Source organism: Amyelois transitella, chromosome 19 (assembly GCF_032362555.1).
Source record: "Amyelois transitella isolate CPQ chromosome 19, ilAmyTran1.1, whole genome shotgun sequence".
Lineage (NCBI taxonomy): Eukaryota > Metazoa > Arthropoda > Insecta > Lepidoptera > Pyralidae > Amyelois > Amyelois transitella.
Genome location: NC_083522.1, coordinates 9,480,059 through 9,495,023, shown reverse-complemented (window position 1 = coordinate 9,495,023; position 14,965 = coordinate 9,480,059). Strand labels below are relative to the sequence as shown.

The 14,965-nt window shown below is 36.2% G+C and overlaps 1 protein-coding gene across 1 annotated transcript; it reads right to left on the bottom strand.

The window, feature by feature from the left end:
• Positions 1–1,651: 1,651 nt before the first annotated feature.
• On the bottom strand, positions 1,652–14,747 carry LOC106136421 (uncharacterized). The gene is made up of 3 exons (XM_060949695.1): positions 13,971–14,747; positions 5,660–5,890; positions 1,652–4,903 (listed from the first exon to the last, which is right to left on the bottom strand). Exons 1-3 carry the CDS (start codon positions 14,730–14,732, stop codon positions 4,721–4,723), a joined length of 1,176 nt encoding a protein of 391 aa, XP_060805678.1. The 5' UTR covers positions 14,733–14,747; the 3' UTR covers positions 1,652–4,720.
• Positions 14,748–14,965: the final 218 nt, after the last annotated feature.

Here is a 14,965-nt window from a genome sequence, read left to right as displayed (position 1 = left end):
GTACTTTAATAATTATAATTCATAAGAATTTAGACATATGAAGCTTTTTATAGCATTTATTCTATATACATTCTCGTGAATGCTTTTAAAATAATTTTGAACGTGAAGCTACAAATACTGAAACATAGACTATGTTTACTTTTAATGTGGCAGATAGAAAGCCTTCAGGTTGAATAAAACAGGACAAGTTTAAATTTTCTTTTTTTGCCAATTTGACATTCAACTAAATTAATAACTGGTTTATATATATTTTATTATCACTCGTTTTAAATAGGTGCTTAAATATAGAAAGTTGAGTTTAGTATTTACTGCTCTTCCTCCTGGCTTTAATCCCGGTTGCATCCTCACCACTCTGGAGATTAGCCCGAGGTATGCCTTTTACCATATATCCTGGATTGGGTGAGACAGGTTTTTACACGAAGCGACTCCCGCCTGACCTCCGTAATCATTACTGACACTAACCTGACTTTAATGTTTGCTTAATGGATTTATGCGGGATCTGTATCCGCTTACTCTATGTCGTTGCGTTATCCTCAATCTGGTTTGAGCCTCTTGTGCTGACCTCAGTGACCATCGTAACTGTTGTATAAACAAAACAATGCTATGGTTATAAAAAAAATATACATTTTATTTAAAAAGCCATGGGGAAACTGAGGTAAGATGAAATAAAAAGCGAAACAGACAAACACTAAGAATATTATTGAGAACCTCCTTCATTAAAGTCGGTTAAAAGAGAGAGCATTGATTTTATCAGTAACAAAGTTTTCTTCAGCTTAATGTAATTAATTATTTGTTAAAAATTAATTCTTCTTTTAAAAAAAAAAAGAATTACACCCTAATTTGATAGTCCAGTTTTTATCTTTTCAGATCTGTTTTAATATAAAAGTTAAAAAAAAAGAAAAAAATTGGATGTATTTTTAGAGAAAAAGAGTAGATTATAATGAATTTGTAAATTTTCTAAAACTGAATTATGTACCTTCTTTTAGAAGTCAGTTAGACCTCGCACTTCAATCTTACGAAATTTTTAATACTTTAAGTATTTTATTGAGAACCGATGTTGATGCCCTACGTACGTTATAAATTTTTTTTACAGATAATACATACATTTTAATTTTTTTTTAATCAGACCAACGGTTCTAAAGTTATCGCGTTACAAACATACACATAAAAAAGTATTTTGGCCCCAAGTTGATTGGCAGATCTCATTCGCTTCTTTGGCTTAATCAAATATATCCAATGTAGGTATACATTAGACAGTTAATAATAATTGGTAGATTATTTTTTCAAAACAAGGTAACTGGTTAATCCATCATAGTCCTAAGATGGATTCCTAAAATAATATTTTGTTTTCACAGATATTTGTATTCTGTGGTTCTGAATAAGAATGTTGTGTTGCGGTAATTACATTTTTGCCGCACTGACTTACTATAAACACTAGTCTTTGCACGGTCCTTCGCTTCCGTGGGAAATTTCAGAAAAAAGTATCCTATGTATACCCTTAGTATTAATCTACATCTGTGCCAAATTTTGTGAAAATCAGTCCAGTATTTTTTAAGTTTATTCGTAACAAACTTACAAATATACATTATTTTCTCTTTAATTTTATTTTTGGATATTTTTTATGAAAGAAGTTAAATGAAATGAAAAAGAATAAAAATGAAACAAAATAATTTAATCAACAAATCATACTGTCATGCAGGTAAAATATTTAACAAAAGCGATTTAAATAAGAAGATAACAAATTAATGTGTTCTTAGTTATATAAAAAAAAAATAACCCACAGCCTCTTTTTATATTTGAGGTCAACTGAAAAGAAATATGTTAACTAATAGGTACTTAGAGAATAAAAATTATCTAATTCCTCGTCGTTATAATTTGCCAACCTAATTTAATATTTTTTTTTGTTATTTCTTTTAATTATAAATTTTGACTTTTTTTATCTTAACAAGTAAGGCTATTCTGGTAGACATTTGGTAGGTTTTTCTTGTCACAAATCTACGACAAGCTGTCAGTGAAGAAAGATCAATAATTGATTCTTATAATAGCAAGCATAGTGGTTTTACAGATCATTTGCTCTGATTCAGCCACAGAAATCAGAATTATTATTATTTTAAATGAAAAAAGATTGGTTCCAATCTCTGTTCATACATACATACATACATACATAAAATCACGCCTCTTTCCCGGAGGGGTAGGCAGAGACTACCTCTTTCCACTTTCTATATTAAACAAAAAAGAAAGAGAATGACGCGGGAACTAAGTTTTTTAAATTACAGCTCAGTACAAATGTTTAAGTCCATATTTTTGTAATGTATATAACACATTAAAAGTCAATGAGTCCAAATATATAAGTGCAGTGATTTTTAAGAATAAGTGCAGTTTTACTTCATAGAACATTACCTTCCTTTTACAAGTTTCAGTAAAGTGAATAAATAAATGCATGCATCAACATTAACATTTCATCAACATTAACATCACGCAACCTCTTTGAAAGAAATAAGCAACAGATTGAAATAGGTTAGAACTGGCCACCTATAAAAAAATATATTATAAAAAGAAAGAGAATGGCGCGGGAACGTTTTTTTAAATATATCTTAGTACAAATGTTTTAAGTTCACATTAATTTTGTAATTTATATAACACATTAAATGTCAATGAGTACAAATATATAAGTGCAGTGATTATTAAGTATAAGTGCAGTTTTACTTCATAGAACATTATCTTTCTTTACAAGTTTCAGTAAAGTGAATAAATAAATGCATGCATCAGCAATTTAACTCTGTTCATTTAGACAAAAAAGGAGGTTATCAAAGTGACGTTTCGTTACATACAAATAAAAATTGATTTTCCAACTTTTAACATGTTTTTTTTCTTAAAAATCCTACTACCTAATCGTTTATTAAAAAGCATTTTTCTTGTCTATTTGTAATGTTATCATATTCTTGTTTGTCTGTGCATTATGATAACAGTCTTGTTTTCCTTATTTTGTAAATGTTTAATTTTTTTACGAATTACAATATTTTTGTACGTGTACTTAAAAACTAGTGAGTTCATTCTAAAGATACTGAGGTAGAATTACGCCTGTCACAATAAAAAAAGCAAAATTTCAATACATCGACACGTAAATAAAACTATATTTAAAACTGTGCGTGAAATGGCCAAACCTTGAATCTAACTTAATACTAAGAAATTTATAATACAAGTCATTCCTGTACATTTCAATTTTATAAAATCCTTAACTTTTCAGCACATCTACACTATTTAATTAACCTAAATAAACACAAATCAACACTATTTAATTAACTTAAATTAACATAATTTTATAGTAAAAATAAAATGTCACAGAGTCGGGCTAAGTAGTAAAATATAGAATTTATAATAATTTAACATACGAGTATTTAAAACTGTTTACAAATGTTTTGCAAAAAGAATAAGTTTTTTCAGGCCTATTTATTGAGACAACATAATTTGTTGTATAGACTATATCTGTAGACACAGAAATAAGATGTTTTGGACAAGCTACATGACATAACGACATCAAATGGGCTGCGATATTTCAGTTATATTTTGAACATAAATGATGCCTGAGAACAAATGAAAAAAATAACTTAAATGAGGGGTATACAACCTCCATATATTTTTTTTTTTGAAACAATATATTTTAAAATTAATTTACAGCCATGAGAAGCGAAAACAAAGTTGTTAATTATTTTATTTTGCTATAAAACTTTTTAAGAAATGTATTTTTCAACAAAAAGGCGTATATCATATGTTTAAATTTATTATATTATCTAAAGAAATTGACTATTCATTTTTGATTTATTTAATGTGTCCAAGTTGAGAATCTACTCTAATTTAATTTGTGTATGTAAACATTCGAACTACTAAAATAGTTAAGATTATTATCAATATTTACTATCAATATTTACTATCAAAAATGGGAGAAGTTTTTACTTTTCATACTAAGAAAAGTTTAGCATTAAAAAAATCTTCACAAGTAAGAGGTCTAGTTTAAATACTATTTTATTTAAAGAGAAAAAGAATAGTAAGTAATACTTAGGTTAAGATAACATTACTTAGCCAATTATGTGCTAAGATTATTAATTTCTATGCGAGCAATAACTGCAAATCATTTTGAGCTGAAGTCTAGAAATTATATTCCTTCACATATTTTTTTATCACATTTAACCTAGCCCCCTCATAACAAGTGCTTAACTTTTCTTATGCTAATAATATCTATCGGTATTTTCAGTTAAGTATTATTTATTCAATTTTTAAGGTGTTAAATCTAATTACCTACCTATTTTTAGCGTTACGTTACGTTCAGCTATTTGGCATAATGATAGAATTGAGATTCAAATAGTGACAGGTTCATAGCCCATCGCCTAAAAAAGAATCCCAAGTTTGTACGCCTATCCCTCAGTCGCCCTTTACGACATCCATGAGAAAGAGAAAGAGTGGTCCTATTCTTTTATGTATTGGTGCCGGGAACCACACGGCACAATTAATATCAATCGATATTTAGTCCAGTTACTTATTATTATAAAAATAATGTTCTACATTATTTTTTCATTTTCACTTAAGTATTATTTATTACATTTTTAATGTGTTAAATCTAATTACCTACCTATTTTTTCTTATTTTGTACATTTTTATTATTATTTCTTATTATTTTTTTTATACAACGTTTGTTTATTTTGTTTATTGTCGTCACCCATTTTCAAATAATGTCCCGTTTAATCAGGTCCCTGACGAGACCCGCGAACCTGTCTGCGAATATTTCGTTCGGCTTCAAGACGAACGCGTCTATGTCCGTGTCATCCGACATCTGAGGGGCGTTCTCGGACTCCACTGTCACCACGGGAAGCACCATCACGCCGACCAGGAGGGCGTAGGGGAACATCTGTAAAATTAAAATTATAAATATAAATATATATATATCACTACATAGTATAAAACAAAGTCGCTATTTTAGTCTGTTTGTATGTATGCTTAAATCTTTAAAATTACGCAACGGATTTTGATGCGGTTTTTTGTAACAGGTAGAGTGATTCAAGAGGAAGGTTTTTATGTATAATAATAACATTTATAATTTGCACCCGTGCGAAGCCTAGGCGGGTCGCTATATATATAAATATATACGGGACAAATTACACAGATTGAGTTAACCTCGAAGTAAGTTCGAGACTTGTGTTACTACGAGTTACTAACACAACGATAATGTATTTTATAATAAATACTTATATAAGTAGATAAACATCCAAGACCCAGGCCAATCAGAAAAATATAATTATATTTATAATATGCTTTTTTGTACTGGTGCCGTGTGGTTCCCGGCACCAGTACAAAAAAGATTAGGACCACTCTATCTCTTTCCTATGGATGTCGTAAAAGGCGACTAAGGGATAGGCTTACGAACTTGGGATTCTTCTTTTAGGCGATGGGCTAGCAACCTGTCACTATATGAATCTCAATTTTATCAGTAAGTCAAACATTTGCACGTGGCCTTTCAGTATTTTCAAGACTGTTGGCTCTGTCTTCCCCGCAAGGGATATAGACGTGATTATATGTATGCATGTAGCATATTTTATTTGACAAATATTTGGTTACCATGCAACAAAGAATAACTGATTCACGCGGAAGTAACACAAACAATTACCTCTTTCAAGTCTTCATCGAACTCTTCCTTGGGGTAAACCTCAGTGGGGTCCATCTTAAACCTGGTCAGTGCCAAGCTGAGCTGGTCGTAGTAGTGGGCGAGCAGCCGATCCCAGTGCCAAGCTCGGAAGCCCACGTCCGTGGCCAGGGAGATGAAGTAGATGAGGTCTATGACCGGGCATCCAGTGTGGACTGTCTGATAGTCCACGGGTATGACGAAGAGGTGACCATTCTGAAATAATTTTCATACATACATACATACATACGGTCACGTCTATATCCCTTGCGGGGTAGACAGAGCCAACAGTCTTGAAAAGACTGATAGGCCACGTTCAACTGTTTGGCTTAATGATAGAATTGAGATTCAAATAGTGACGGGTTGCTAGCCCATCGCCTAAAAGAAGAATCCCAAGTTTATAAGCCTATCCCTTAGTCGCCTTTTACGAAATCCATGGGAACGAGATGGAGTGGTCCTATTCTAATAATTTTCATCTATCGTTAACTTATTTTTCATACATACATACATAAAATCACGTTTCTTTCCCGGAGTGGTAGGCAGAGACTACCTCTTTCCACTTGCAACGATATCTGCATACTTCCTTCGCTTCATCCACATTCATAACTCTCTCTCTTTCTTTTGACGGCCTCTGTGGCGCAGCGGTAGTAAGCTTGTCTGTGACATCGGAGGTCCCGGGTTCGAATCCCGGCCAGGGCATGGTGAGAAAAGAACTTTTTCTGATTGGCCTGGGTCTTTGATGTTTATCTATATAAGTAAGTATTTAATATAAAATATAGTATCGTTAAGTTTAGTATCTCGTAACACAAGTCTAGAACTTACTTCGAGGCTAACTCAATCTGTTTAATTTGTCCCGTATACATTTTATATTTATTAATTTAATACTAGTGTAGCGACATGCAAACTTGCTGAATTGCATTTTTATGTAGAGCGACTGGCGATCGAATCCCCTCCGTCCCCAGTCGTCTCGTGAACTTTATCGGTTACGCACATATATGTATTATAAATTATTCCATTGGCAATAAATCTATCAGGAAGTTATTCGTTTCACTCCCTAAGCCCCACCAGCACACCCGACACTGGTGACCCGCGAAAAAGTGAACAAAAGTGTAGTAGTAATTTCAGACTCAAAATTTATTGTGAAAAATGAACCCACAAGTGCCACCTCAAATTGACCAGCCTGTTAAAATTCCGGTACCACCGCCCGCCGTCGCCGGTACTTCGACCATGGCGGACACGGAAGAGAAATTAGGATATGGGTTGTCTGCAATTAGCCTAACCAATAAAATTCCGGAGTTTGGTTTATTCGAACAGAGGCGATATTAGCACCACAGAAAATGGGAGATGATTCTAAATTTAATATCGTCGTATCAAAATTGACTAAGGATGCCATTCAACAAGTATCCGATTTACTTATCGATCCACCAAAAACTAACAAATTCGAAAGTCTGAAGGCCAGATTACTACAAATTTACGAGGAGTCAGAAAACAGGAAAATACAGAAATTGATCGGGGAAATGGAGCTTGGGGAACAAAAGCCTTCCCAGCTATTGCGCCGCATGCGCGATCTCGCAAGGGGTAAGATTCCTGACGAAACCCTTCGTATATTGTGGCAAGGTCATCTGCCACCAGCGGCGAGAGCTGTTCTTGCGGTGACGGAGAATGTGGATTTAGAAAGTTTGTGTGACATTGCCGATAAAATCCAAGAGACGACTCGGCCTGAGAACGTCGCCGAGGTTTCCCAGGTCTCATCAGATCAGTGCGACAAAATTATGGCAGAGATAGCCAAAATAAATGTTCGGTTGAACCAAATGGATACGAGGTCAAGGTCAATCCAACGCGACAGAGGTAATAAACGTTCATCATACCGTACGCGCAGCGCTTCCCGGCAGCGTACACCCAATAGCCCCGATTGGCTCTGTTTCTACCACTACCGATTCAAGAATCGTGCCAAGAAATGTGAGAAACCATGTGCTTGGAAAACTCCGGAAAACTAACGAGAGTGCAGCCAGTGGCGGAAGTCTGCACCGTTTTGCCATCCCACCGCCTTTGCGTAACAGATTTAAATAGTGGACTACGTTTTTTAGTGGATACAGGTGCTAACGTTTCGGTGATTCCACGCAAAAAAAAATCCTTTAGTGATAGTGAGTGCTCGGATTACAAACTGTATGCAGCGAACGGAACAGAGATAAAAACGTACGGCTCTCAAACTTTAGTGTTAAATTTGAACCTAAGGCGTTGTTTTCGTTGGACATTTGTAGTCGCGAATGTGAGTCAGCCGATTATTGGAGCAGATTTTTTAGAACATTTTAAACTTCTTGTGGACTTGAGTGCACGTAAGTTAGTCGACAAAACTACCAGTTTAGGCGTTATAGCGTCGCTCGTGTGTCACAATAGTGAACTTCCGATAAGTACAATAGATATGCAACAGCCGTTTTCGGATTTATTACAGCGATATTCAGAGATTACGAAGCCATTATCGTTTAAAGAACCAGCTAAACACACGGTATACCATCACATAGAGACAACAGGCCCGCCTGTTTTTGCAAGAGCGCGACCCCTTCCACCGGATAAATACAATAAGGTAAAAGAAGAGTTCCGTATTATGCAGGAGCTGGGGATTTGCCGGCCTTCAAAAAGTCCTTGGGCCAGCCCACTCCACGTCGTGCCGAAGAAAAACGGTGAGTTGCGACCTTGTGGCGATTATCGTAGACTTAACGCTATAACGATTCCCGACAGGTACCCTATTCCTCGCTTGCAGGACTTTACATATCTTTTAGCAGGAAAGAAAATATTCTCTAGTCTTGATATAAAAAGAGCCTACCATTTTATTGAAATCGCGCCTGAGCATGTTGAGAAAAGTGCAGTTATTACACCTTTTGGCTTATATGAGTTTCCTAGATTAATTTTTGGTTTACGTAATGCAGCACAGTCATTCCAGCGTTTTATGAATAATACTGTACTACACGGTCTCGATTTTGTATATTGTTATATCGATGACGCATTAATAGCTAGTAGTGACGCAATCACCCATAAAAAGCATCTAGAGATAGTATTTCAAAGATTTGTAAAGTATGGTATCTGTATCAACCAGGCTAAGTGTAATTTCGGCAAAGAAAAATTAGAATTCCTAGGCTATCAAGTATGTACTGAGGGGATACGACCTTTGGAAGACAAGGTTCAGGCAATTAAAGATTACCCAAAACCGGAAACAATTGCGCAATTACGTCGTTTTTTGGGTATGCTCAATTTTTATCGAGCTCATCTTCCAAACGCCGCATCTTATCAATCCGAACTTAATAAGTTTTTACACGGTGCTAAAAAAAATGACAAAACTGTCATACAATGGTCGGACGTAGCTATAAGAGCTTTTGAACAATGTAAGGTGAGTTTACAAAACGCCTGTACTTTGTTCCATCCAGTAGCAGACGCACCTTTAGCACTTATGACGGACGCCTCAGACACATGTGTTGGTGCAGTATTGCAGCAACACGTGGGCGGTACCTGGAAGCCGCTAGGTTATTATTCCAAGGCTTTATCATCGGTTCAACGTAAGTATTCTACTTATGATCGCGAGTTACTCGCTATATATATGGCTATAAAACATTTTAGGAACCTGCACGAAGGAAGGTCTCTCATCATATACACAGATCATAAGCCGTTAGTTTACGCATTTTCTAAAATAGGTACCGATAAGGAGACACCTAGGCGAACAAGACAACTTATTTATATTAGTGAATTTTCTACCGACATTCGTCATATTGAAGGTCCAAACAACGTAGTAGCCGACGCACTAAGCCGCGTAGAATCAATAACGTGTCCCACGACTGTAGATTTCGCAGCGTTGGCAAAAGCTCAGTCCCACGATGAGTTTATAACAAACAACGGATCGGATAACATTCAGCTGAAACACATTTGCTTACCTAACTGTAACTATAATTTATATTGTGAATTATCAACAGGCAATGTTCGTCCATATGTACCAAACAAATTTCGTAGGATAGTTTTTAATAGCGTACATAACCTTAGCCATCCGGGAATAAGAAACACACGTAAATTAGTTAGTTCAAAATTTTTCTGGCCAACCATGAACCGAGATGTAGGTTTGTGGGCAAAAACATGTATTCAGTGTCAAAGATGTAAAGTCAACAGACATACTTTGTCTCAGCTACAACAGTTTCCTGAATGCGATAGGTTTGAACATATTCATGTAGATATTGTTGGTCCTCTTCCAACAACAGTGGATGGTTATAGATATTTAGTAACTCTCATAGATAGGTGTACAAGATGGCCTGAATGTTTTCCAACTAAAGATATAACAGCTGATACGGTAGCACGTGTAGTTTACCAGGGTTGGATAGCACGTTTTGGATGTCCACATACGATAACTAGCGACCAAGGTCGTCAATTCGAAAGCGATTTGTTTAACCGCCTTATGCGTTATATGGGTGTGAATAAAACAAGAACTACACCATATCACGCACAATGTAACGGTATTCTGGAACGTTTCCATAGATTTTTTAAAGCTGCTCTTTCAGCTCGTTTAGATAACACTTCTTGGGTAGAAGAGTTACCAACTGTAATGTTAGGTCTTCGTGCAGCACTCCGTAGTGACAGTGGAGTAAGCGCTGCGGAAATGGTGTACGGTCAAGCGTTAAGGTTACCCGGAGATTTTTTCGACACTACGAAAACTCAGGTATGCAATCCCGAAACATTAGTTGAAAGGATTAGAGATACTATATGTAAATACAAACCTGTGTCGTTTTCTCAACATGGCTCACGGACAATTTTCGTTCATCCTGATCTTAAGACAAGCGAATATGTTTTCATTCGTAATGATGCAGTTCGAAAACCTTTACAACCGACTTATGACGGTCCATATAAAGTCATACAACGAGGAAGTAAGGTATTTGTAGTGAGAGTCAAAGACAAATTAACACGTATATCTATAGATAGGCTCAAACCCGCGTATGTACTCCAAGACGATGATTTAACCGTTACGCGGAGAAGCAATTTATGCCCTGTACCACTGGATCGTGAAGAAGGTACAGACGAAAGGTTAGACGTATCTAAGAGTATCATGCCACAGAGAAACTTGTCAAGCCCTGTGCAAATAGAACACAGCACAGAAGGTACAAATACAGATACGCATCGTATAACGCGTAGAGGTCGCATCGTTAAAAAACCCGTTCGTTTTGTTCATTTTCTAGGTTAGTTACAAAAACATATTTGTAATTTCGTTTTATCTAATACGTGTAGTTCGGTAATAAATATATAAAAAACCATACATGTTAATGCTAATTCGATAACTGTAAAAATATTATTTTTGTGTAACAGTGTATTGTATTTTTGTGTAAGTACATACAGTTTCTTTTTTGTAACAACTTTATTTTGTACTTCATGGTTCTTTTCTATAGCAATTTTATTTTGTACTTAACTTTGCAGAGTCAGTAGGTACTATGGAATGTAACTCCATAGGAACGATGTGTTTGTAATTGTTCATGTGTAGATTGATATATCAAATTTCATTACTTTGATTTTAAAACTGTCTGTAAGATGCACTGTTTATGAACTTAAGTATTTAAGTAGTATAAAGTGTGTCATGATCATAGTGCATTTTGTGTATGAAACTAAAGTATATATTATAATTTTAACAAACTTTTATATATTTGCTTGATTTTGCAAATCGTGTTAATGTTTTTTACAATATTATTCAAAATTTTGTATACAACCATTTTTTTTTAAAAAGGGGGGAATGATGTAGCGACATGCAAACTTGCTGAATTGCATTTTTATGTAGAGCGACTGGCGATCGAATCCCCTCCGTCCCCAGTCGTCTCGTGAACTTTATCGGTTACGCACATATATGTATTATAAATTATTCCATTGGCAATAAATCTATCAGGAAGTTATTCGTTTCACTCCCTAAGCCCCACCAGCACACCCGACACTAGTTTTACCAAAGACAAGGTTTTACCAAAGGTTTTTTCAATTCGAACCAGTAGTGCCTGAGATTAGCGTGTTCAAACAAACAAACAAACTCACTCATCAGCTTTATAATACTAGTATACGAGTAGATAACAAACAGACTTCATTTAACCCCACAGCACGTCTGTTAAACTTATCTTTAATTCGATAATGATAATGATAGATAATGATAAAAGTAACCAAAACACGAAAATACTAAACACGGTTATCGCACTGTGTTGTATGAACCAACATTATTTTGCAATAATTTGACTTATTAGTTAGTGCCGTGTGGTTCCCGGCACCAATGAAAAAAAGAATAGGACCACTCTCTCATCTCTTTCCCACGAATGTCGTTAAAGGCGACTAAGAATAGGCTTACAAACTAAGGATTCTATTTTTAGGCGATGAGCTAGCAACCTGTCACTATTTGAATATCAATTCTATCATTAAGCCAAATAGCTGAACGTGGCCGTTCAGTTTTTTCAGGACTGTTGGCTCTGTCTACCCCGCAAGGGATATAGACGTGACCATAATGTGTGTATGTAATTTGACTTATCGCATCAAAAAGCGGTCGGAAATGAGGTCATTTATCATAGGACTTATCCCAATCGGGATTTCTTCCAGTCAACCAGAACAGTGATAGATTACCACTTACTGCATTGTGTCAGACAGTGTCAACCTTGAACTACATATCACGTGAAACTACGAGGTCGAAGGCCGACGACCGTCCGCCGTTTGTACATACATATAAGTACTTCCACATCCCCTGAGGGGTAGACAGAGCCAACTGTCTGGAGAAGACTGATATGCCACGTTCAGCTGTTTGGCTTGATGATAGAATTGAGATTCAGGTGAACTTGATAAGGTTATACCTTAGTCGCCTTTTACGACATCCATGGGAAAGACATGCAGTGGTCAATACATACATACATATAATCACTTCCACATCCCTTGAGGGGTAGACAGAGCCAACAGTCTTGAAAGGACTGATATTCCACGTTCAGCTGTTTGGCTTGATGATAGAATTGAGACTCAAATAGTGACAGGTGAACTTGATAAGCCTATCCCTTAGTCGCCTCTTACGACATCCATGAGAAAGACATGCAGTGGTCGTATTCTTTGTTCATTGGTGCCGGGAACCACACGTCACCTGGCGTCAAACCCGGTAACATACTCATCGCCCTAAAACCTATCTGACCTCCGATTAACAATTGTCAATAATGACGGCAATACCACGTTGACAGTATTATTTTTAAAGCAACGAAGGTCATCAAGTGACTAGTCGAACCAGCAAGAATTCCACCCAAAATCGGTGGAAACTGTGCGCTAAAACCATGACCCTCTTTAACAATGCCGGTCAAATTATACAAAGGCAGTTACGTCCGTGCCAATAGTATGGCTTAAATGAGCCGTGAAGTGACCAATAGCCAAGGTCTTTAGGGTGATTTTCCGATGATTGGATCAGCGAATCAATAAAAAACAAAACACGAGTAACTGTCTGACTATGTAAACATTATACTCGCAATTGCTACCTTGGGACTCTTTAAGAGATAATCCAGAAGTTTCCATGGGAACATAGATATAAATGCGAGTTTTCAGAATCACGTCTCTATGCCATGTGGGGTAGACAGAGCCAACAGTCTTGAAAAGACTTAAAGGCCACGTTCAGCTGTTTGGCTTGAATTTAGATTCAAATAGTGATCGGTTGCAAGCTTATCGCCTAAAAGAAGAATCTCAAGTTGATAAGTAGATCCCTTAGTCGACAACTATGAAAGAAATGGAGTAGTCCTAGTCTTTTTTCCATTAATGCCGGGAACCACACCGCACCACCAAACTAAATAAATACAATTCATTACAATTGTTACTCGTATTTTCTGGTCTAATCATACGTGGTCCTTGCGTAGTCTATGGGCGCAGAGAATATTTTAAAACTTTCGTGGGAACGGCGTAGTCTAGTAGTGGTTGTATTAATTACAAATGTGAAAGTAAGTTTACTTGTTTGTTGTTTCTTCACGCGTTAGTTCTTGAAATTTTGCGTAGGTATATGTATATCATATAGATGCCGAAGAAGAACATAGGGTAAAAAATATATAGTTCACGTAGGATATTCGAGAAACCGTCTTTTGTAAGTGGCGCTTTTATATTTACAATGTTACTTTTAACTGTATTTTTAGCAGAACGTATGTTTTGAGTAGGCATTTAATAGTGTTTAGTTTGATCTACCTTCGCATTGCTATAAATATCACAATATGTATGTTATTGAAATCATAAATTAATTAATTATATGTATAAAACGTAACAAATAAATAATTATATGTATACTTACATGCTCTTTATGCAACAGATTGCTCGGCCTATAGTCGCCATGGATCAAGATCTTATGTTTTCTTGGCGTGTTATATTTCAGGTACAAATCCCTCAGGTTGACACCATTGAAGAAATTGCGCACTTTCTTCTGTCCCTCTTCGTCTAAAACTTGTATCGGTTGTTCGATCATCTTCGCCCATAATTCCGAAATAGCCTCATCGTCAGGAGGCGACTCAAACTTCAGTTTCTCCGCGATCTTCTCGTATTCATCAGGATTCGCTTTCTGATGGATGAACGATAACGCGTGGAACTTCGCGAGGATCTCAATAGCTTTCGCTGCATACTCCCAATCCACACCCTTGAATCTGTTATACGTATTATACCCCTGAGCTATCAGGTTCTCCAAAACCACTGTCTCCTTCCCGAATTCAGGGTTGCCCCCGTAGAATTTCGGAAACACGTATCTATCTATGTCTGCTATGTCATATTTCTCTTGCAGTCCGTTCCAAACTTTCATGACGGCATTATAAAATTCTTGCTCGGAGACATACATTCGGTCCACGTAGCCCATAGATCGGAACTTCTCACCGACGCTCGCGACTTTAGCGAACAGTTTCAAATCCTCTTTCCCTGGTGCAGATACTGTGATGTAGAAAAGCACTGAAGTGTAGTTTGCGCCTCCAGTGTTGAACGCTTTCAGTTGCAGGTCGTAGTTTTTGTATTGTTGTTCGTCGGCTATTTCTCGGAGGAGTGTCGTGAGCGTGGCTTCGGCGTCCGCCATGATTGCTGACCGCGAGATTACTGGTTTGATTGTGACACAATGCAATGATGGTCGTGACGAAAATACGCGATGTCAGTTCGCTAAGTTAAATATTTCTATCAATTGTTTTCTTTTTTTTTTGTATAAAACACTAATTTTTGAAGTAACTCTTGCGTAAATATGTTTAATTGATGTTTGCAATAATTATTATTAAAATTTTATTTATGGATTTGTTTGGTTCGCAATGTTCGAGT

Coding starts and splice junctions, on each gene's coding strand:
- LOC106136421 (XM_060949695.1), bottom strand. CDS start 14,732: ATGGCGGACGCCGAAGCCACGCTCACGACACTCCTCCGAGAAATAGCC. Junction 5,891..13,970: donor ATCTGTTGCATAAAGAGCAT/GTAAGTATACAT, acceptor AAATTATTTCAG/AATGGTCACCTCTTCGTCAT. Junction 4,904..5,659: donor TCGATGAAGACTTGAAAGAG/GTAATTGTTTGT, acceptor TTAATTTTACAG/ATGTTCCCCTACGCCCTCCT.